At 37.4% G+C, this 25602-nt stretch overlaps 1 protein-coding gene across 9 annotated transcripts in view; it reads right to left on the minus strand.

Moving 5' to 3' along the window:
* The window catches only part of ZNF521 (zinc finger protein 521), a 232500-nt gene that overhangs the window by 94811 nt on the left and 112087 nt on the right, over nt 1-25602 (minus strand). For 8 of the 9 annotated variants that reach the window (XM_071737376.1, XM_071737380.1, XM_071737378.1 and 5 more), the window contains one exon: nt 22496-22580. In XM_071737376.1, the coding sequence (XP_071593477.1) occupies nt 22496-22580 (85 nt within the window). The remainder of the gene's footprint in view (nt 1-22495; nt 22581-25602) is intronic. The other variant, XM_071737377.1, reaches the window with a different exon arrangement.

The raw sequence follows: 25602 nt of genomic DNA on the forward strand, positions 1-25602 counted from the left end.
GAATATTTGCCTTCACTTTTGGCAGCTCTGAGTACTGCATTGTGCAGAGAATTACTGTGCCGGGCTAGAGGGTGGGGAGCTCGTGTACAAGAGAGAAATTATATGGAATTATATCAGAAGAGCCCATGCATACTCTATGCCCAGACTTTTTGCACTGCAACGTATCATCTGCAATAAAAATTCAAATCAGTCAAACATCTCCAGCAGAAAGAATACTTACAAAACATGGATGCATCACCATAATTTTGGGCTTGCTATCAGCACCAGCAAAGAGTTGGCAGTGACATCATATCTACACCCATATGGCACTTTGATTTTACTGGCTACATTGTTCCTCATGGATTTGAAAAGGAAACCTACCCAGGCCATGTGGCTGCAGTTTAGAACCTGTTCTCATTAGGAGTCTCTGCTACTGAAAAATGGAGAAAAAATGAAAAATAGAGAAACATCTAGATAACCTTCCTAACTTCTCACAGTCACTGTCGACATCATCATTTTACTTTGATATTGTTATTAAAAGGTGATGTTTACAGAAATAAACCATAGTATTCTGAAGCCTTTACTGCATATCACAGTATACCATTCTGTAAATTCCAGACTGCAAATTCAGGGTGGGGAACTTATCTTTCTTTGTCTCCCAAGGTATGAATTTGTAGTTTTACTTCCCTTTGTTACCTTAAAAGTGGACATATTGAAATAAGAATTGCATAACACTTTTAATTTATCTGTTCTCTCCTTCTTTTCATACCTTCAACAATAATTATATTTTTCTTGCTGTTTATTTTGAAATAAACAAGTGCTGCACCTGTACTTCATGTACAGCTTTTGCAGACTTGTAGTGTTTTCAGTGGCTTTGGAAAGAGGAGAGTGGCATGCTTCTACTGTTTGCTGGCTCCAAGTCTCCTTTTTATGCCATTCCTACCCCCCCATCCTTTCTTCTTTCATGTAAATAATTTTTAACCATTCTTTCCTATTTCTCACTGATCTGAAATACCAACCTCTACCATCCACAGCTTTAGAAGGCTGTAGATTTCTGCTGCTCGAGTACGTGAAGAAGCCTTCGAGATAACCACATCAACTTAAATAGCTAACAAAGCAAGCCAAGCTAATTAAAACACAGTGAATTAGAGTATAGCTACATGAGTAAAAGATACTCAGGAAAAAAACACAGAGCTGCCCACTAATACAGCTAAAAGAGCACCAGAGTCTTGCTACTTAATTGCACAGGCTACTGGCAAGCAGGTTTTAGCTACAACAGATGACTCCCCTTTAGCATCCAAGTCCTATGCAGAGTATTATAAATCAGACTTTATTCATTATGATGAGCTGCTAAAAATTACTTCAGAATCTGCAGTTAGTGTTAAACAATATTTGTTTAAAAAAGATTTGAGAGAAATCTTGTTAAAAATTCTGAATGGTATTGGAATTTTGAGCGAACGAGCTTGCCATTCTAAACCATTTGATTAAATTTAACCATAGGAAACTCTTCCAAGACCTAATGAAGCAGCAATTACATCTGAAGAGGGAGCCAAGCCAAGAATTCTACCATTCCAATAGCTCTCCTTTGAATATCATGCTACAGTATCTAATCTGCTCAGTTTTGAGTCTACACATACAAGCTTTTGGATTTGTAGAAAATAAACCATATGGACAAACATGGTACTTCTTTCATATATATATATGTATAGATATGAAGCATATATACATATATATATTATTGTTTAAAAAAATTGAGATAGCGTTTAAGATTTTAAATATTCCAGCAAAACTCTGTGCATGAAATAGAATGCAGATGAATTTAAAAATTATGCAAGTGTTTTCTGGGTCTGACTGAAAAACAGATGCTGCCTCCACACTTACTCCTCTTCTTTTACAGTACTTTAAGAAGAATTTTGACAAACAGATAGAAAACTGAGGGCAAGAAATTAAATAAGTATAGAGTCAATGTTAACATTTTTTTTAAACAAATGTTGGACCTAATCCTAATTTCACTTGCTTTATCATAAGCATTTGCTCACACTTCATCATCATCATCATCACCTGCTGGGTAACTCCCCACGGGCAGTGTGGCTGTGTTGGTGCAAGCAGAATAAGAATCAGTCCCACCACTTTCCCTTTTGATGAAAAGGAGGAACTGTTAAATACGGATAATGGTTTCATTTGTCATTTCTTCAGCAAATGCAGATTGTTTGGCCTTTTCAGTAACATTATTGCATTGCACAAAGATGACCCTTTTTGTGATTTAAGAGGTAGCCAGAGCAATCCAAGTACAGCCAAATCGATGGAGGCAATCTTGCTCTATTTCCAGTTTTCCCACATTTTTTATTACACGTAATAGAACATTTTAGCATAATAACTCAGAGGTCTTGAGATATGGAAGATGGAGAAATAATGTTGAAAAACAATTTTTCACATTTGGCTTTCACCACATCAAGTGCAAATGTGAATTTAAACACGAAAATACAATTTGCTCCTTCCAAAGTCTACATCTTTATCTCTTGAGAAGAACACACATCCATTTCCAGTGCCTCAAGGTAAAGTCTAAGGCATCTATCACAAGAAAAGTAAGTATCTGCAGGATTTGGAAGCAATCTTTTCATAATGTGTCTTCGGAAGGGAAGCAGGGTCACTCAAAATTCATAGACATTATTAAGTTTACATCTACACAGCAGATATGGTACCATATTATTTCCCATCAACAGTGTTCTCACCTGCTGAGAATCTGTCTTTGGTTCAAGGCAGCCATTCATTATGAGGCATTAGCACTCTACTGCACAAACCAAAGTTATGCCCCATCAGTGAACTGGGCAAACCCATAATACCCTCACTCGGCTCACGAAGACTGTGTTTACCTATCTGTCGAGCCCTTCATTTTGGTGATTTAATAGGCAAGCAATTTCTTACTTCAGCAGATTTGTTCTATATAATCAAGTCAGGTATTTTCTGGACAAATGTGTGGGTGTTTAAAAGACTCACAGGCTCCCCAAGGTTCTGCCATATCAGTGGAGTATGCACTGACAGCAGGGACCCTTCCTGACAAAGAAAAGCTGATCAGCTCCAAGCTTTCCTATTGATGAATTCAGATCTTCACCCGGTCTAAACTAAGCCTGTGGGTTTTGTTTTTCTTCTTAGACTTACTTGAGGTCTGCAGAAAATTATGAAATAGATTTTTCTAGTCCTCCCAGGACTAAGGCCAGGTTCACAACCTGACCTCAGAAACAAAGCAGTCCATGAAAGCCAGTCTTTTCTGCCTAACAGAAAGAAAACTACAGCATGCAACATAAGGCAATATTAATAGTGAGAAATGACAAGCAATGTAGCAGTATTGTGGAGAAGAAATAATAAAATCTGGCCATATTACAAATTCCAGCAACAACAGCACTGATCAACACAATTTTGGCTATGCTACAGTCTTCATTACCAAGGGTGGAAGCAAAGACTGCTTAGTTGGAAGAAAGATTTCAATTGCAAGTCAGCAGAGGAGAAAGTCTTTATTGTAGGGCATTATTTATTTTTACATATTCTGGTAATTTTATTCTCTAGCCATTTTAGCATATAGTTGAGTGCTGTAATGTACAGCCACATATAGGGTCTCACTACAAGAGGTTCTAATGAAAATACAAAATAACCCTTACAGGACTGAATCTACTCTCAGCAGCATTAATGAAAATCAGCTCAGTCAGCTGGGGATATTGATGTTAAACTCAAGTGAGAAAAGAGTTGTCCTCTGATGCTGTGAACACACTAAGTATATTTTAGAAAAGTGAAGGCTGTTAAACCCTGGGTTCACCAGCTTGGAAGACAACAGAAATGTAAAAATGATAAACCCTATTCTTCATGGTAAAATAGCATTAAGGAACCAAAATATGGTCCCAGGATGCATAAATACTCAAAAGAAAGTTGCTACCAAAAGCATCAACTGTGTAACACAAATAAGAAATCAGATTCTTATCAAAGACCATAATTGGACTGGCTTCTTGAGCCCAATAATATGAATGACAGTGGTGTATTGCTGGCAGAATATGGACCCTGAAATGTCTATGACCTTGATGTGCAATATTTATGTCTACACCTTTAGCCTCTTCCACATAATGAGATGCAATCTTTTAGCTTTATGCACTTCACCAGGCATTCAATTAGAAAAAGCAAATTTTTTGGGTAAGAATGCTAAGCTATTTAGACAGAAGGTAGTGAATCAAAAATTGCAAAACTTCAGCTTTCAAAAATAGCCTAAGTGACCTCTTACAATACTCTGACCACTCCATCACAAGCAGGAGGCAACCCCTGTGAAGAGCGAATTCTGGCAAAGTTCTCTCTTCACAGATGATGCACAGCTTAAGCTATAATGAGTTTTTGGGTTACAAATGCTGAACGCATTAATATTCCTTGATGATAATTATCACAGTATAAGCACCTTTCCCAATGTGAGTAGCATAAAGCAACTGAAGCAGCATTTTTACTACATTTGAAACAAGCTGGAAAATGGGATTTTCTACTCTCATAACCTGAGGTCAACATACATCAAGCTATGCATATTAAATACATCTATCCTATATAACTATATAGACCTTTCCATATATTCACACACATGAAGGCAATTAACATGCTATTTTTTTAATACTTACACAAATATGCTGTAAATATGAGCAAGCTAAATAAATCTAACATTTTAAATAGGACCCAAATAATTTATAGTCATGTTACATTGCTATGTCTTTGAAAGAGAGTTATTTTTCTGCAATATTAAAAAAGAAAAAAAAAAAAAAGCAGAAGGTATTAGCTACTGATATAAATTGGAAATTAAATATGTATATATATATATTCACACAAACTGAAAATAAAATTTGCAGGAAAACACTACCTTACACCTTCAGGGGTGAAATTAACATGATGTGGGGTTTATACCCATCACAAATGCCTTCCCCTTTTTAAGAACACCTGAAAATATAGCTCTTCAGTGGGCTGAAATTCTTGCACACGGCTAACAGACTAAGTAATGAGTAGGAGGACTGAAGATATCCCCAGGAAACAGGAGCCTCAAGCCAGGCAGCTGAGCACCTGCAAAGCTATTCCTTACCTGCTGCTACAGCCATGGGACTGCAGAACCCCTGTGCTGCTTCTGCATGGGGCAGGAACGTAATCATCTGGGCACCAGCAGCAAACCTACTATTTTAATAACCAGAAAGCCTCACCCAAACTTTATAGCCTACTCTGAAACATGAAGAGGGGAAAAATGCCAGGCATAGCAGCTAAAATGGGCAAGCCATCCCCCCAAAAAAGAGAATACGCGCTGCACCACATATCAGACCTGAATTCTTTCTGAAGGTGACATGAGGTTCACTTCCTTAAGCAGTATAAATGGGTTTGGCTGTATTTTAAGTGAAAGACATTTAATTATTATACAAGTACTTACTGAGGATTAATTAGCATACAACAAGGATCTGAAACATGCAGACGTTTGTCAAAGAAGACGGGGTTTCCAATGATTTATTATTGTTTGATTAACAACATCATGCAGCAACTATGTTATTAAATCTCTGTTTTGCATACTACAAAATCTAAAAGCCTTACCTAGTGATGTACTATCTTAGTCTCAGAAGAGGGTACAACTTGATCTTTGTTTTTCTCTCACCCCCAAATCAGAAAATGTTCCTTGTTACAAATGTTGTACTGGTAAGGAGCCTTTAAAATATCACACTGTGAATTGCAGGGTTTTTATTAAATTCTATAATACTGTTTTAATATTCTGTGCAAATAAACACAGTGCAGCTTCTGACAAGATGGGAGTCAGTTTGAACCCTTAATCTGAAAAATGGGAATCAATTCTGGTGTTCTGTGGGTGTGAAATCTGCTGAATGTATTTATGCTGTGTTGTCCTGCACTTCCTTTAGGAAATGTGTCATGTTACAACCATTTCAAGAACTAAAGCATAATTTTTACTTATGTGCTGCAAAATGTCTCAAAATCCCATTTGAATATATGGCAAGGTTTTGAGGCAACCTTTACTAAATATTTAACAGCACTATTGGCTTATTAAATACTGTAATGTGAAAGGCATGAAAGGATGATATAAAGCACATGACATTTTTTTTTCACTTAACGTTGGTACTCACTTTGAACACTGTACAAGCCCATTCATCAGAAGAACTGATGCATTCTAAGAAGTATTCCTGCTTATCAGACAAATGTAGCAATGGCATCTTGCTATTATAAAAATGATTAAATCCCTCCTTGGTTAATTGTAAAAGATATGTTTCTCTGCAGTTAGAATCCTGTGATAAAACAGGATAAAACATCTGATAAAACATCTGAAAAGATGATTTCTGAAAATGAAAAGTGATGTAGTGAAATCAGGCTGGCACAAAATATATTTCTTATATGAAATACAAACCTAGGGGGAAAAAATAAAGTACAAAACATGCGGCTTCAGTTTATCATACATTGAAACTGCATGGCTGACCATTTTAAAGAAAGAAAACTGAACATGTTTCTCTGGACATCACAGTACATTTGACAACTAGTTAATTGAGTGGCAATCATGTTAAAAATACAGATATAATATTGAAAATATTCTATAAATAAGTACTTCCATTAAAAGTAATCAGAGTCACTTGGTTCATTTCAACAGATGTTTTTCAGTAGTAACCACAATGAGATATATTAATATAAGCTAACAAAAAAATCTCTTGGCATGGAATTGCCCGCAGATTGTGCATTTGTTCTGTAAACATTGTAACAATGATTATCTGTCCTTCCAGCTCTCAGTGGAGACTTCCTCTTTTGCAAATGTCTTGTGGTGACTTACTAAATTCAGGCTATTTCAATTAGTATTACTTCACATTAAAAATTAATTGTATTAAAGAGTGGATTAAGGTTTAAATTTCGACTCTACAGTATGTGTGCTAGAAATGACAGCTAAAAAATCAATGCTCTCTGGCCGATAACTGGAAGTTTGTACAACCAAATTGTGTGGAACTGGCATCAGTTTTAAAGGAATTGATAGTTCAATCCAAGGTGTGTCAGCTCTAATTCCTGATTGAAATGGGAATGCTACACAGCCACAGTATTAAGCTGAAGGAGAAACTGGAAAAAAAAAAAAAAAAAAAAAAAAAAAAAAAAAAAAAAAAAAAAGCAGCTTCCTTGCAATGAAAAACATAAAAAAATGTGTCATTTTCATAAAGATGGAAAAAAATCCAAATTACATCTAAAAATTCATGTTTGGTATCACTGAGGGAAAAAAAATGTTTTAATGGGATGATGACTTCATTACAGAAGATAGATATTTTTTTCTGCATTTAGAACGTTGTTAAAATACCATCCGGAATTGCAGTTTAGGCCCCAATCTCACAAACACTTAAGGACATATATAGCCTTGTATAAAAGGAAGCTTGTGGCATCTATTCATGTGAATAAAATCATGCACATATTTACACAGTTTCAGGATCAGACCTTTTCATTACGATTCCTAATGTACAGTGGTGCCACGCAAGCTGATTTAGAACTTTTGTGGTGTGCAACAGATGAAGATGCAGGAGCACAGGTGAGCCTGGGGACCCTGTAACACTTCACTCTGGTACACTTCTCTTGGTGGAAACAGTCCCAGCAGGGACAGAACCAGAGAGGGAATGATGCTGCTAGAGCTGCAAACTGACACACCTGGGAGCCCTGATGCTGTGCAAGTCATGCAATGGAGCTTTACTTTCTGCTTCCAGCCCTTAGCAGAGCTGCAGTGGGGATGCTGAGTCCCCAGGCTGCAGTGGGAACAATGACAGGAACACTGCTATCAAAACCAGCAAAAGTGTAAGTGATCAGGCTGCAGTTATGAGGGTATTTGGGAATGGGCAACAGTTCTTTGTACCTCCAGTAAATATGTCTAGCTATGGTCTCCTGAGCTGCTTTGCTCTTGTAGAATACAGGACAATTTCTTGGCTTCTCTCTGTATGAAACCAATAATTATTTTCCACTTTACCATCTGAAAAATCAGTTAAAACTTGCCTCTTGGCTCAAGGCTAGCTTGCTGAAGATTGTATTTGAACATTGCCACCCTCCACTGGAAACATTTTTGAAAAGAAATGCCTTTATTAAAATATTTGTATCTTTACAACAATAATATTTTTGTTACTTGGTGAAGCTGAATTTTGTAGAAAGTTCCTTAAGATCATGACACTGAATGATAAATTGACACCACTGCTGTAATTCTTCCTCTGAATGTGAACACAGCACCAAAAGGAAAGCAAACAGCTCAAGCAAGATCCTTTTTGCACTCTTCTGTATTGTTAAATGTATGGGGAATAGCAAGAAGGGAAAAAGCATGTTCCACTTGTTATAAATCTAGTATTGTTCTTGTCTGAAAATGGTTAGCAAGAAATGCCTGTCACTTCTATCAGCAACAAACTAATTTTTTTAAGAGCAAATGATGAAGAACACTGCAAGTCTAGTGAACAGATCAAGCTGGCATCACTCAAGTATTGCAAAGCCACCCAGGATACCAAAGCCTGGAACTGAACAGTCATTGATGTGTACCTAAGAGACAAGTTGATGTCCAAAATGTTTTTAAAGATCCCCTGTGCTGTGCGGATGTCCAACAGCAAGTTTGGCATCAAGAGAGTAAAGAAGATGGGTTGTAATAACAACAATAAAAAAATAATCTGGTGCAAATGGACCCCAAGGTGTAGTAGTCATCCCCATGCAACAATCACCCTTCACTGCAATTTACTGATGTTGCTTCATTACAATACAGCATACAAAGGGGGCAATATTAAGGCACACTATTTAAAGCTACAAGATCTGTGGTGCCAGCTATAGCTGGTACTGAACCAGGACTACGGATTAAAAAGAAGGTAATTTCAGCAGAGAATATGAAAAAAATGAAAACTCTCCTGAAGGTGCACAAGTGTGTCATTTTCACTAGACTTAGCTGAACACCATAATAAGCGATTGAAGCTAAAGACTGCCAATGTATTTTACAATGTGAACCCATAGATATGTTAAAAAAGCACAGCAATAACTGGTTGCAAATAACGATAGCCAAGGAGGACAAAGAAATGCAACTGGTTCAGGCAAAGGAGAAAATAAATGTTTTCATATCATAGCAGAATACAAAGAAAATGAGGAGATTTGTGCAGGTTACAGGACCCACAGAGTAGATGGACCTTGAAGCAGCTTCCAGAATCACAGTGACAAAGGACAAATTCTGAACATTATTCAGAATGAACCAACATTATTGGTTCATTAAATCATCACAATTTCTGTTAACTCTCTTCCTGTTAACTGGTTCTGACTGGGGAAGAAATTAAAGACAATCTTTGCTATGTGGAGAAGGTGATTTCAAGAATAGAAATCAGCGGGGCTGCATCTGTGAGAAGTGATGATACAGTAAAAGAGAAAGAAAGATTTTTTTAAACTAGCCACCGAAATAGATAGGAAATATGAACCAAATTTGGAACCTTAAGGCAAGCAGCAGAATTACCCATTAGCCAAGAGACAATAAAAACACAAATAATTCAATAGCTTGTTATTTACAGCATTACAGTACTTTTCCTTTTTAACATACATTAACTAATTAATCTTGAAAAACCTCTGTGGGTAAGTACTGTCTCAATTTCACATTTAAACAGCTTGTTCTAGGCTAGTGAAGAAGTCACTCAGTATGCTGGAACCACAAATTTGCACCCATCTGACTCCTGTTTCCCACATTCTGAAACAAAACCTGTCTTTGTAGCCCATCAAGCACAGAATTGAAAACAAGACTTGGAAAAAAGGAGTTTCCCCTCCAAACAAGAAAGGTGAACACCATAAAGCTAAAGGAGAGAGAGCGAGATTGTGTAATGCCTTGAAAAACTTTACTGTGTTTTTTGGGAGATAAGGGTGTAGCAGAAGTCAGAGTGAAATCTGCTTTTTAAGGAGACGAGTGGGAATGATACATTTAAGAAAAAAGGGCAGCTCAAGCGTGTTCAGAAAGCTTCTCTTGTCAGACAACTTCTACCAAAGCTTTAGGTTGAAGGAGACAAAGAAGATTACCAGCCCACAAAAGGCTGGCCTGTAGGACTTATTGCTAGGGTTTAAAGAGATGCACATGCAGCACAAACACGAGAGTTGATGTAAAATATGATAACCGAGGTGACGTATCGTAGAAATTAGAGTCCTATTTTCTGTCACCTAATTTATTCCCATGCACCACCATGAAGAATTCCTGGTGGTACAATTCTGGGCTGTGCTGCTAGGTGCATGTCATCACTGGTGCAAACGCAGCACTAGGTAGAAGCAGAGAACTTTTCCATTAGTAAAAAGTACCCCTAAGATTACGCTTTCCAGGCTAGCTCTCTGCCCAAGCCCATTTATTTCATTTTTCACTTATTTAATTCTATTTTCAAATTTTTAAAATTTTAGCCTTCTTTTTTTTTTAAAGCTTCTATGCATTTTAATAAAAAAAAAAAAAAGGTTTAATATACCATCCCTGTTAAGCCTGACTTGAAGACTAACAGCACACAAGGAGCAATGTGGGTTAAAAGTTCAAATTTGGCAGGGAAATGTCACTCAGCTGAATTGAAGAGTATTTAACTGTTCTGGTGAAAATTGGTTTTGATTTGATCATGTTATGACAGTTTGCAAATCACACTTTGCACTAAGTAGTATTTGGGTTAGGCTTTTTAACCAAACTTTGAAGCAAATGGAAGGCTGTGTTGCCTCTAAATGTCTAATGGAAGGAGGCAGTAAATATCAACAACTCCCTAGTTGTTTTATGAATTACATAGTGCTCTGCAGGGATCCTATCTGGGGGACCTGAGGGGGGAGATTTTTTTGCACAGTTATCTAATGTCTTGGCACTCGCATAGGTGTGCAATGAAAAGCAATGAAGCCAGAAACACAGTGGGTTCATTGTGAAGTTTGCCTGCAAGAGGGTTGGGAGAGGGTTGGGTGCCTGGCCAAACAGCTAGATATTAGGAATACACCACTAAGGTCCCGAGGTACAAAACTCTCATAAAGTGCTGTGTGAGAGAAAATTCAGATTGTATGGCTAGGCAGTGGAAAAAGAGAAGCAAAACAAGACGTTACAGGCATATTCTTAGCTCTGGCCACCGTACATGTGTTTTATGATTGCTTTTGATTATACAAATATACTGCTCCTTTGATCATTCAGTCTAATCCTAACATAAGACTCATACCTTTCAGTATAAATGTGGAGAAGGAGGCAGTGTTTTGAAGGTAAGCTTTGTCCAACACACTATGAATAGCATATTCTGTGAAGTCTCTTGGATAAGTACCACATATATCGGATTATATTCATGTAATAAAAAATAATGTGCTATGTGGCTTTGCACCTTTGAGCAGGTCTCCTTCACTCTGACCACTGCTTCATTTCCTCTGGGGCTTCTCCTAATGCCCTGAATTGCACAGCGTATTCAAACAGCAGCTTAGTTAAGAAAAATAAATCTGCCAAAAGGAATGTTTCTTCTTCCTTTCTCCTTATATATTGGTTTTACCTTTATAATTATGTTATTTTAAGGCCACATGCCAGAATTACTCAGTTTTGCCCCACTGATATGTTGGTCCCATGGTTTTACTTGCTTGTTTCACTAAGAGGGTGGATAATAATTTTTCACAGGCAAGAATCCTGAGATGGAACTTTAAGGACTTGACATGTTTGTGAATGGAAAATTTTAATTTGGTAATAATATTTACATTTCACATTTATCAATTAGATTATTTTTTTATTATTATTTTGCAGATACTTATGTCTGGCTTACTGGTTGCTAAGGCAGCTGTCTTACAAGCTGAAGGACATGACAGATAGGCCATTCATCTTACATACACATGCAGACACCCGTGTATATAAGAAGAGGGTGCATTCAATCACAAAACAGCTTTTATTTAAATACCACCGTTTCACTTTACTATTGATTTTCCATTGGCTTCACCTGAAGCAGCTCTGTAGCTTGAAGTAGCTCTACATGGTATGCAGAAGTATCTTCTGCCCATACATAGCCTATAATGCCTCCAATAACAAGGATTTTTACCTAAATATAATGTTAAGCTCCCATAAAGGCTGAGTTGAAAGGACTGCTTACTGAAAGCATGGTGGTAGCACGACCACTATGCTGAGGAGACAGAAGGAGTTACTTTCCTCAGCAAGGATCATTGAGTGTGTCACTGGTTAATCCCTCTTCTATCCTCCTCATTAGCATTACCCTCAAGTTTCTGGTTATCATATCCGAAATATTAAGACATAATAAGTACGAAGGTGCAGATAATTGGATATTAACCAGAACATACTTGACTGGGCAGGAGGTAGGGCCTTGCTTAAACTAATCCTGAAATGTATTAATCACCAATTAATGAATGGGTTTCAAATTCATTTTCTATTATAGAACACCTCTGAGTATCTAAGCTTTTTTTAATAAAATGAGTTGGAATAACAGGATAGTAATAAGAAACACTCCAATTTGAGGCTGGTTTGAATTAATTCCCCGTAGCTTGTTGTTAAGTTCATCAAAAACAATAATCCTGGTATGACTGACTTTATATAGCTATATAATATATATTGTATTTTATATATATTACAGCACTTACAGGCTCTATTTATAAGTGCAAATGTCAGTAAAAAGGCTAAATTGAGAAGAGAGCTAGTTCACTGGGAACTGCTAGAGAACTATCTGTATTTATTAAGAGCAAATATAGTGCTTTCTTTAAGACAAGTTCCATAAGACTTGTATCCATTCCAGATGGACACTGCTAATTAATTATTTTCAGTGTGAACATGGGTATAAATGTGTGTCAGCTTCTGAAAAAAACCTTGACAAATACCTCTTCTTTCCAGCCTGGACCAAACTGTGGTCCACACCAGTCCATTCTGATGACTTGGGCTCTTGGAGTGTGGAAGAAGAATGGCAGGAGACTAAATACACAGAGATTATGAAATCTGGCTAAGAAACCTTGCAGGGCTAGGAAAAGGGTGAGGGATGACGTTGTTTCACTCAGAAGCTCCAGCTGATGCTGATTTTGGACAATGCTGATTTTGCACTAAACATGCACCTTTAACCAGCATTACTGACTAGCTTGACATGGTTGCACTTTTCTCAGCTAAACAGCTGCACACAGTTATCTCTAAAGAATGGAAGTTTTTTGTTAACCGGGGATATTTAAAATTGAAAAAGAAATGTAAAAACCAGAAATGAAATCTTGAGTTTTTCCTCTTCCTAAAAAAAACATATATTTGAATGTCCAGGACAATCTTTAAATGGATTTTAATATTTTTACTATTTGAAATGGGTGCCGACTTCCGCCCTAGGAAAAAACCACCAGAGATCCTGATTGTTACTAATGAAGAAAATTATAACAGACATGGTTGAGGTACTATTATTCCCCTTTCTCTCTTCTTGTTGTCCTCAGTGTTATTTACATTGATGTGAATTGCAAGTAAACCAATATTATCCATCTCTCTGTTTTTCCCCTTAATTTGTTGACTTTAATTTTAGTAAGTCTTAAATAAGCGCTTACTGAAGATGAAGTAAGATATGCAAGCAAGTAGTCCTTTTATCAACAATTTTGCCACAGAAATACACAAACATTTCAATGGCTCTTCATTAGCAAACAAATCAACAAGTGATATTTTAATGCATGACTTTATTCCATCTCTGTGGGGACCATAGTTGAGAGTGTGATGTACAGTACAGAGAAAGGAATCATCAGCCACAATGTCCCAGGGCTCTATCCATTGAGGACTTCTCAGCCTCTGCTTAAAGAGTGCATTTAATTGACTGATAGACAGTAGCTTCTTTGTTCACAGAAGACAGCGAAGTAATGGCAGCTTGAAAATCGTACCATCTACAGGATCTCCTGAGACTAGTAACAGGGGGATATGTGTCAGGAATAAATAAATAATCTAATTATTAAGCCACTTCCTGTCAAGTTAACTCCAATTTGTTGGCTTTTGAAGGCAACAAAACGAGGCATTTTTCCTCATTATGCTTCTCTTTTTATACCACTGGTAATCACAGGCGGATTAAAGGGTGCCTGATTGGTTTTTTTGTCAAGGAACTGAGAAGCAGCCAACAGTACAGAAAAACAGAGTTGGGGTTAGAAGAAATTTCATGCTTGTCTCCTTTCCAGCTCCCTAACAGCCCACACTGCTGCCCCATACAGTGCTGCCAGCTGTACAGCAAATGTGTACCCCTCCAACGGCGGCCTACCAGGCCACAGGCTCCATCCTGAGAGCTGTGAGATACCTTTGCAATCTTGGCAGGTAGCTACTGCTGTCATAGGCATAATTCTAAAGGTGACCTACGAAACCCCGTCAGCTCACCAAATGCAACAATATGAGCAGCTGAAGTTCGACACCCACTCTCCATATTGGCTTCTTTTGTTTCCCTTCCCGCGCTTACATCGCGGGGAGAAACCTCGGGACGTGCTCCGTCTGAGGATCGGAGGCTTCTCCGCTGCGAACGGGGACGATTTAGGAAAGGGATGCTGAGGCTGCCCTCTGTGCTGACAGCTACACACAGCCCGGAAGAATGTGCTAAGGCTACTGATAGAGCCTGCGATACAAATGGTCAGCAACAAAGAACAAAAGGGAAGGCTGACACCATGTCATTAATTCCGCCCGTGGTGCCTAAGTATTAACATGCAGGGTATATCACTGCAGCAGCTCAGAGGACACTCTTACAGCAGGTAGAGGGAAAAGCACAACTTTCCTTCTGGCTGGCGTTACCTTTCGGTAGTATTCCTTTCATTGAGGGCTATTTGGACCATAGGTATTTATGCAGGAAAAATCTCAATATTATGTGTGCTTTGCTTCCTTTCTTTACCAAATGAACCGCCGTCTGAGCTGTGGATGTTTTTCTGATGCTTCTATTAGTATCATTATCATTCCTATTATTACTATTCACAATATTATTTAATAACAAGCCATTTCCATTGAATTTCATTAGAACGCTCTGAGCCTGAGGTGCCCTATGCCCCAGTAAAGGATTCATAGATAGTTGCAGACTGCATCCCCACTTAACAATTTTGTGATTTTAAAAGCCTGGATAGTCCTTCCCGAAAGCCATCTCAAAACCCAAGCCACTATTCCTGCTTCCAGCCCCTGCCATGAAGTGCCAGCTCCCAGCAGATCAGCTTGGGAGGTGGAAGAGGGCAGCTCGGGGCAGGGGTGGCAAGGTGCCTGTACCCCAATAAGAGAAACCCATCACCCGAAGCCCGGTGAACGGCGCTGCTCCGGCACGTTTCCAGCCGCCTTTGCCATTTCCGAATACATCTTGAATTTTTTGTTAAATTGCGCAGATAATTAAAGCCTCTTCATATTTACAGTCTGCTTCATTGGTACCATGAATTCTGTTTTCAGTTACTGTCTCAAATTCCCCCTCTGCACAATTTCATACTAAGCAATAACACTTCATTTTACATAAGTTTTATCTGATGTCCCCATACAGAGCTGCCAGCTGTACAGCAAATGTGCAGCTCTCAAACTGAGGCCTACTAGGCCACAGGCTCCATCCTGAGATCTGTAAGGCACCTTGCTGTCATTGGCAAGCGTTCCCTGCTATCGCTGCTACCATCGCTCCACACTACACACAACTTAAAATCATCTGATTATTAGAATTTGTGGTCCACACTCCATTTTATCCTTTATTTAATCTATCCCCAGATCACACATTTGTTTAAATGTTTTGGCTGGTTTACAAATCATGCAGCCATCTGCACAGTAGGTGTGACACCATTTTTTAGACAAAAGTTGCATTACAAAACAACAAAGATAAAGTCATTTGAAATGCTTTGGTGTTTGTTATTCTGCCTGGCTTGCTTGGACCAACTCTAAGAAATAAATAGAATTATCTGTGTAAATCGATGAACATCTATGAAAAACAACACCCAGCAGAACGCAGAGCTTGCTCCATTACCTACGTTAATATCATGACAGCTGAGGAGAGATGACCTGGCCCACTTCTCATCTCTCCTGTACAGATGGCTATTAAAGAGAAAGTATCCCTTTTGTATGGTCCATGCAGAAACCCTTTATGGGCTTTTCAAATAAGCCAGCATTGCCCACTGGAGAGTAGCTTCCTGTTAGTATTAAACAGCCCAGATTTCCTCTATTTTGTAACCCTGCTCCTCACAAAATAAACCTACGTTTTCTCAGATTTAACTCCAAATGCTGTTTTTCCTGGGTATTTAGACATCTTCGCCTTATTGTGCAGACAATCTGACCAAGTTTCCTATAACTTTTAGACAACTTCTTACCAGCTCAGCCTGAGATTCCCAGACATCAAAATGATTTTCTGATTCTAAGAGGGTATGATCTTCACTAAAAAATAATTATTTCCATTTCTTACTACTGAGGAATCAGTGGAAAGATGACCGACAAAAGGAAGACTCCACATTCTTCCTCTTTTAGTGTGTAGATGTGTATTTTTTTATATTTTTTCTCCCAAACCTTGGGTAAGAGGGACTTCACAACGTCAGTTTTAATGTACAGTGATATAACTGACATTCTGAAGACATGTTACTTGAGGTCAACACGGAGCAACAAGTATTAGCTTCTCAGCACATCTATTTGCATAAGTGAAAAGAAAATCATGTTTTTTAATGACACCAGGCATTAGACAAATAACAGAATGTGTGAATGCCATATGCTGTTACAACAAGACTAAGATTTTCCTGTGCTCCAGAAAGTTGACTGAGGTATTTCCTTTGTCTTGACATCAGTGGTATTGTCGTCATGTACCGTAATGGACACAGCACAAATGTGAGGCAAATGAGATGATTTATTTTTATAGGTTTATTATGCATGCAGTTAATACATGCATAATGCAAACATGCATATCCACACAACACACACACATATATACACATTACACACTTACATCACTGTCACTGAAAAAAATAAAATATCATGAGTTGCACTGAAATGTGTCTTTACACCTTCTAATGGCTACATCCTACTTGTTATTGCAAAACACAGCTGTAGAATTTATTTGCAGAGAAATTAAAATGTTAGAGCCCACTTTCTTCTTTTTAAATTACAATTGTTCCAGCATAGTTTTGTTTTCTCTCTGTTTAGTGAAGTATTTGCTGGTAGGACCTAGAATTTTCTTGTCAATTGCAAGAGTTACTTCATCCTGTTTTCCCATTTGCTTCCTAACTCCGTTTTGGCATCTTTTTTTTTTCTTTCCTGTCATCTCCTCCTCCTGCTCACACATGCTACCTCACTCAATGCTACACAACATCCCCCCCTCAGAAACAAGCTCCCTCCCTCACAACAGCAGAGTGCACAAAACATGTTTTATACATGATACCAAAAAGGTTTTGAAAAAGAAGAATCTGCTTGCTTGTCAGAAATGGCCCATATACAAATATTCAAAAAGTAGGGTTGCAAAAAGGTGCTGATTCCTGACCGTCACGCCCCTCCTCCCTGGCTTTTCAGAGGGGTAGTGGCTCTTGCCTTGGCACTGGGGCTTGCTTTCTCCATCGACAAAAGTAGCAATAAGCTACAAAGATTGTTGCTGTTTCCCCCTTTTATCATTCTCTTTGTCAGCCTGATCAGTCCTCAATGGTAAATGTGCTGCTCTGTTGTGCACAGCCAGCGGCTCGCAATTTGCTCACTATGTTTCATGAGACAGTTGTTTGTGGCTGTTTGGAACACATTTACCTCTTTGGGGATTTATGCGCTAGTTGCAATGCCAACCTCCGTAGTGATAGAGATTTCTTTCAACTAAAATAGATAATTAGAAGCTGGTAATTATTGGTCAAGAATTATCAGAGTGAAAAAAATTAAGCTCTTCATAAATAGTTCTTGGCAATGTCATCTCTTTACATTATCTCATGCCTAACAGCACTTTACAGAGAGCACTTACAAATTTACACTACTGCTGTTGAGCCTCATAATTTTATATGGAGTAATTTCTTTTCTGAGTTAAACATCTCCAAACCCCCCCAGTTCTGATCCACTCTGTATGTGCATGTGTGCAAAATCCTAGGGAACTATTATGGCAACTGTTTGGTCTATTTACATTGAACTGCATCAGACAGTGCAGATGTAAAGGAACCAGTGGAAGAAAAAACAATGTGTAGCTTGAATATTTAAAATAACAGGAAAGATAATGGGAGGAGCAGCAGAGTGCTGAAAACAGAACACAAACAATGGCAGTCTCTCTTTCTACCCTCTCAGGTCAAATGCCAACTGTAAACTCTGTGAGCAAAACAAAGGGATGCCAGAAAGCCTCCCACTTCTCCACAGACGCTCTACACCCTGAATCAGAATTTTCTCAAAGAGAGTTGCTAAAATACTATGTATCCCACGTAGGGGAAAAAGTAGAAGAAAGAAGGATGCTGAAGAATTACTATGCTTGCCAGCACTTCCTAAACTCAGACGAAATGCACTTGGATTTACTTTTCCTTCTTTCCAACTTAAAAGCTGAGGAAGTTCTTAACCAACAGATTTCAATACACACACGGACAAACATGTTTTCATTTGGGAATCATTCCCATGCTTATCCAAACAAAAGTACATGCTTACATCTAGGTCCAGAATAATGCCTAAACAGAGAGCCTATTTTAAAAAGTCCACAGTTTGCCTCTCCTTCTGTCCACTGGCATTCCCTAGCCCTAGCTTGAATCAGAGTGTAGTTTAAGCAAAGACACGGGTGTTGCTTGACGAAGCACGGTGTCTAGAAATGTGCAGACACATTTGGCAGACATTTTCATTCACCTGACCCAAGAAAGGAATTCCACCTTGCCTCTTTGTCCTCCTCTATTCAATAAAAAAGGCCTATTGCCCCATCCCAGCACAAAGATATTGGGAAGACTTGATTAGAGAGTGAGAAACAGTTTTAAAATAGGAAGTTCAAGTAATGAACGTGTAGTTACTAAGGAAAGCCATACCTATGACAGCTTTTTAATATATAACTTGTATAATAGTAAATGTAATATTGTTGTGAAAGATACTTAAGTTTACACTTCACTGGGTCATCTGCAGATTTTATTTTCCATTAGGTGACATAATCCCTATTGTTGAATTGATTGAAATGTATAATAAAATCTGTAAAACAACTACATACCCTCCTAACAGAGAAGAGTAAGAGGCTTTTCAAATACCTTTAATCCCTCTTCCCCTGCTAAATGTCTAGTTGAGATTATATTTGATTAGACAAAAACACACACATACACACAACCTAAAAATACCTACCCTCAGTGGAGCTATTTTAGCCAACAAAGTAATTCTGGTTGCCTTATTTAAAAGTCTATGTTTCACTGGGGTTTTATAAACATATCTTTGCCTCAGTGACCTTCCATAATGCAACTTCTCTCTGTCTATGCTAGCAACAAGAACTCAGTTTACAACCCTGTTTAACTTTTCTAGGCTCCCAAACTGCTAAAATGATGGTGAATAGCAACTGTTTCCCCCAGCTGGCTAAGCATGTATCAGTGGTTCATGCCCATTTCTGTCTGTAGTTCAGCAGATGACTTTCCACCCTTTTGCTTGCCCTAAGTCCCTTTTCTATTTTCCCTGAATTATGGTTATGGAATCCTTCAGGTAAGGAGACAGTATGTCCACAATAACCACAACACAAGTAATGCTAGTATTTTATAATAAGAGGAAATAACTGTTCCTGACACTGTGTGGTGATATCTGTAAGGCATTTATTGCCCCTACATTCAGCCTAGGGATCATCACACTGTTTGACTTTTAACATGTGCTTTCCCTGATTACCTTCCCTCTTTCTTGCATTTAAAGGCCTTTTTTTTTTTTAACTCTCTCCCTGAAGCTTTCTCAGCTTCCCCTCCCCAGAGGAGCAAATGCACTATGTCTTGCTCTGCCAACCTCCTACTGGGAAAGCAGGGCAGGGAGATGTATTTTATCAGATAGATGTAAAAAGGGGAGGAAGCAACATGCTTAAGAAACCGTTTGGGTTTTTTTGTTTGGTAAATGTGCTGTGTCAACAGCTCAATATTCACTTAAGTATTTCCTCTAATATATTTTTCAATATACATATTGGCATGCACACAGATATCTCCAGGTATATCTATGGGCTGTGCATTTTATATATTTACATGAATGAGTTTATGTGCATGTTCTCTGTATTACATATGAATACCATACAGATACACATAAACTAAGGATAGTTTTAAATAGCTTGTTGTCACCCATTGAACCTTTCTCTCTAGATAGAATATGGTCTAGGAAAAAGGCCTGTGAACAATGATATAAATTAAAGGGGAGGGGGAAGAGTGAAATTAGAAAGATAGCTAAGAAAAAATCCAATTAGTGGTGAGAAGGCTAACAGAATTGGAGATCAGAAATTGTATTTTCTTGAGCTTTGATTCTGAGGTCACATTCAAAATTCTCCAGAATGCAGACATTCCTTTCACTCCACCCCAACACAAAACACCCTTGCATTTGCTTAATCGAGGCAACATGATTAGGAGCTGCACTGTTGAGTCTGGCAGTGCAGATAAGAATCTTCACACTGAACACAGATTACCACAAGCATGACCAGCAAATCTCCCTGCATGTTTTGCAAGCTCCTTCTTCATTTTACTAGGAAGATTTTATATTAAGCACGTTTAAATCTGTGTCACTATGGTTATGTCATGAAGCAATATCATGCATGATTACATACAACACAGACAAAACAATTAAGTATCTTTTAAAAGATTCTCTTTCTCATTCAACCTCATCCAGCCCTTAGAAATAAAATATAGGGAGTTAACAGCTCAGTTTAAGAAAATCTCAGGCTTTTCAGATCTGCAGGCTGAAGCTAGATGACTGGATTTGTCCTGCTTTATTGACTCTCTCCTCCTTTCTCTCCTCCCATTCTTACCCCTTACTAAAATTCATCCTGAAAACAGAGAAAAAAAGATTTCCTACTCTGGGCTCCTACTCTGAAAATGTGAGGCACTTGGGAAGTGGGTGGCAAGTAAATAAACTACTCTGTCATTCCAGCATTCTTACCCACAGTGTCCATATTCCCTGTCACATTTCAGTGTCACTATATGCTACAATTACAAACATGTGAAACACTGGATTCAAAGAAAACAACAGAAACGGTGAGTTCTGTGGTGGGTAATAACCTAGTTTTAAGTTCCATGTTACAGACCCAGACTGAATACTGTGAAGCAACACAAATCATCTCTTCCCCAAAGACAAAAAATATCAAAACTAAGGCTTAATCCAACAGGCAAATTGCTTTGTTATTTTAAAAACCCCTCTTTGTGTTTATCCATTTTTATGAAAATTACATAAAATATTCATAGCCTATATAAATTAAAACTTATTAATAAAGTACCTAGAAAAATCGGCCATTGCATTTTGTCAGGTAACTTTCTTTTACAGTGCAGCCAGATTGCTAGTGCTCGTGGAAGAAAGCTGCATATTATGTGAAAGAAAAAAAATGAGCATAAAGCTAAGCATTTTTAAGTTATAAAATGAAAAAAACCAACAACAACAAAAACAACACCAGCCAATTATCTTCTGTTGGATGTGTAATTACTGGCTTCTAAGCCATATCCCTTGGTCTGTGCTTTGCATGCTTTTCTATTATTATAGCAAGAAAAACAGCGGAAGGGAAGAAGGAGTGTAAAATCAATGGTATTCATCTCTGTCTTGAAATGTGAAATTTGGAAAAGAGGCTAAAAACAAAGTGAGACAACTCTGGCAATGTTATCTTATTAGCTGGCAAATAATGTGCTTGATAAATTTAATTGGCTGATAGAACTATTAGTGCTATTACTGAGAGGTTACCAAATTGAAAACATTATGGGACATCCTAGGGGAATAAGCAAATAATAAGAAAATATGAATATCAAAGAAAAAGCAGCTTTTGTTATATTCCAATTTACAACTGCAGCAGCCTTGTAAACATCAAGCCAGACTTGGATTCAGGAAGACTTTTTAAAATGCTTTAAAGAAATCATCGCTGAATACTACAGTTCCTTAATATTTCAAATAAATGGTAATATTAAACTGTCTACAGACACAGTCAAAATATTTTTTTCTATACTACTCAAACACAACAAAAAATACTATTTTATAGACATCTGAATTATTTATGTTTCCTAATGATAGAAACTAGCCAGTTTTGATTTTGGTACCAATGCGCTTGAGAAGTACACAGTAGTGTCATTACCATAATAACTTCTGAAATTAAAACCTGTCTAAAACTCTACGGAAAGCTAACATCCAGTTCATTAACCATTCCTGTTAGTTTGTTTTCAATAATGCAAAAATGATTAGGAGTTTAATTTGCTAATCACCTGTGTTTTGACTGGCAGTGGATATATAATTCTCTGCAGAAGTCTAAACTAGCCCTTGCAGAAAATAAAATATGCTAATGCTTTATCAAGTCTAATAATATGAATAAAAAAATCAATCATGCTTAGGTTAATCATTGATGGATGCACAATTAATTTCTCCTTAACTCGGTTTAATTTTAGAGGCAATGAGGATCATGAGTAAGAGAAATGGCTATCTGTCTTTGAGAAGTTCCAGTGTGTCACTTACCAATCATGTGGTTTGCAACGTGAACTTGGATATCCCATTCATTGTAGAAAACCATCTGACATTTGATGCACTGGTAGGTCTTCTTCTAAAGAAACAAGGTAGATAAAATTTACTGAAACATAAAATTTGAATTAATTTCATTATAACTCAAAATACTGAGTTCAAAGTGGTAATTTAAAGCTCTCCAGCAGTGTTTTCATTAAGGCTTAATTATTAATATTAAAAAATAACACTCTGCAGTTCTCTAGTACCTTTCATCTGAATTTTCTGAAACTCTGTAGAGATTGTGTTTTTTTCATCTTCCTAACTCCATGGACAGACCAGTACTGCTAAGACACCAGCTTTATATTCATGGAAGGCAAAATGCAATGAGGATGTGTGGGATGTGATTCAAACACCACAGAAAGCAACACGAATCCTTCACTTTATACCAATGGATTAGGACCACTAGAGAACTGGGGAGAAGTCAGGAAGATAACACAGAAATCAGAAATCTGCTCATTCTCAGATGTGTGTCAGGATCTCCTTTGCACCACAGACTTTAAATGGTTCACCACATTGCCATCTTTCAAGGAGGAAAAAATCCCTGCTAGTCTGGATAAATGGTTAATGTGTCCAAGCAGTTGCTTCAGTATCTACTGGCAAGCCTGTACTAAATCTGGGTAGGCTGGCTGGAAATGAGCCAGAGAGCAATCCTTCTGGCCACATTAGATTGCGCCTGACTTACTTAAAAACCATGGTGTATACAGATCAAATTTCATTACACAAATGAGCAAAATCACGGTGTATACAGATAAAATGTCATTATAAACAAGGCAATGCATTGCTCTGCTCTTCAGGCACAGGAAAAGTTTTCTGATTGTGTCTTGGTGTCTTTCAAAAGAGATCTGTAATTCTGCTTTTCTACAAGGTATATCACTTTTCCAATGCATTGCAATACTCTAAAAGTGGGATTCTATTTTCTTTTACTATTTTTCTTGACCTGAATTAGCCAGAGATTTGACATGGAAAAGCATTGCTTTAAAAGTGAAAACTAAGAGTATACTCAAAAGTAAGGTTTGGGGGGTTTATTATAAGACTTGAAATCTGCAGTTATCCAGACATCTAATGAGACAAGTCAGGCTCATAAAAATTATTCCGCTGCATAATTAGAGTATCAAGGACTCAAGTCCTAAGGTAACAGTCTTGGAGAGCTCAATTGTTGTTTTGAAGATGCAATGAAGGCAAAGTAAGCCCTGAACTGCCACATCAAGGCAGTAACTCAAGAGACACATTATCTTTCTGTTCAGCCACAGATACACTGCCTACATCAGCAAAAATGAAAAAAAAACAACCAACAACACCCCCAAAAAAGAGAAACATATATCTCTTAAAGATGTAAAGTTACAAAAAGCTGGTATAGATAAAGCAAATGGTAAATTTCATATATATTTGTTGGGGAAGAGGTAGGGCTCACCAGCTAATGTGCATGAAAAATACAGCCTTTTATATATGTAACTTCTACAGTGTTATGCAGCTGATATTACTGATTTTAATAAAAGGAAAGACTGTGGGTTTTTTCCCTGACTCTAAACATTATTAAAGACTTGCTGAATTTGTTATTAGCATCTAAATTTAGATGCCCTGCCCCAGACAGATAAAGTGCCCACTCATTAATTATCTTTCTGCTTTAAGCCTGTTGGAAAGAATATATAGATTTTATAATATAGACTTAAGTCATCTTGTCTTAACAAGTTAACTGAAAGATCAGTGACTAATCAAAGTCAGCTCTGAAATTAAGTGCTTCTGTGGGCTCCTCTTTACAAATCTCTCATTACTTTTTATACACAGAGGCTATTTTAATTTTCTTGATGACAATAACAAACGGCATTGCATAGTTTCTTGATGGAAACAATCATAAGCCTTTTTTTGCTGTTCTTCATTTAAATCAACTTTAGTTTTCTGAACTGTAACCAAGAAAAATCCTGTTGGTAAACAAACAAAATCAGTGGGTAGCCAGAAAACCAATCTGCTTTGACTTAGTTTTACAGTTAGAATTTGTAAAGCCTTCTGTTTTAGAAGATAAAACACTTTTTCTCTTTTTCTTTTGTTGTGACAGTACTGCTAACATTGATAGAAATTCAGATTCAGTCTAAGGATTTCCTATTATATGCTGGTAAATTTAACCTTACTGCACTACATCTAGATCTATCAAAGACCTCTAAATAATGACAGTCGTGATCAAAGATTTATTGTGCTAAGCTCTTTACAAGATGCTTTTTGATGCTGACATATAGAACAACAATATTGCATAAATAACAGTCACTCTCCCTTTTTTTAAAACATTGTTTCCCTTTAGAACTAGTTAGAAAATATTTCTTACTCCCTGATGACTGGCACTATATATTGTTTATTAGCATACTCCTAGCATTATTCCTGATATGTGACTTTGTTCAAAAACAAAGAAACATAAACTTAATGGCTGGTCTTTTCTCTTGTTAGCACTGTAACGCAGAGTGCATGTCAAGAATTGTTGGCAAAATTATGACTGATGTACATAATGACAACATATACAAAGGTTGGGGGTTTTTTGAAGTCTGATACAGAAAAAACCAACCCAACAAAACCCACCTAATTTGACAGCAACAAAAAAAATAATAATTTACTAGCACTTACTAGCCTCTTCAAAATGATCTAACAAATTTGCAGAATCACACACAGAGATTTTCTTTTTATCATGAAGGGAAGAATGTTTTTGTGACTGCTGCTTGATCAAACACTAGTTCTTTTTTGTTTCCAAACATATTCTAAAATGTTGACATCAACATTTATTACCTGCACAAACAGTCATCTCAAAGTGTCTGAACTTGTGCATGGTTTTTATTTTAAAAGTGAACTCAGTAAATTTCACTTAGTCTTAGATTTTCAAAGTGATCAAACCCAGTCATTTTCACACCACACTGAACAAACCCCACATACTTATTTCCATATGTTTCACATTCTAAGGAAGACTTTTCTAACTGCAAGTTACATCTTGGTCCCGCAAGCTTTGTCAGAACCAAAGGATTTGTAACTAATCACAGGAGCTCCTGGTTCTTGACGTGCTTCATGTCTGGTCCCAGTTCCAT

This window comes from Heliangelus exortis, chromosome 2, assembly GCF_036169615.1.
Source record: "Heliangelus exortis chromosome 2, bHelExo1.hap1, whole genome shotgun sequence".
In the NCBI taxonomy this organism is placed as follows: Eukaryota; Metazoa; Chordata; class Aves; order Apodiformes; family Trochilidae; genus Heliangelus; species Heliangelus exortis.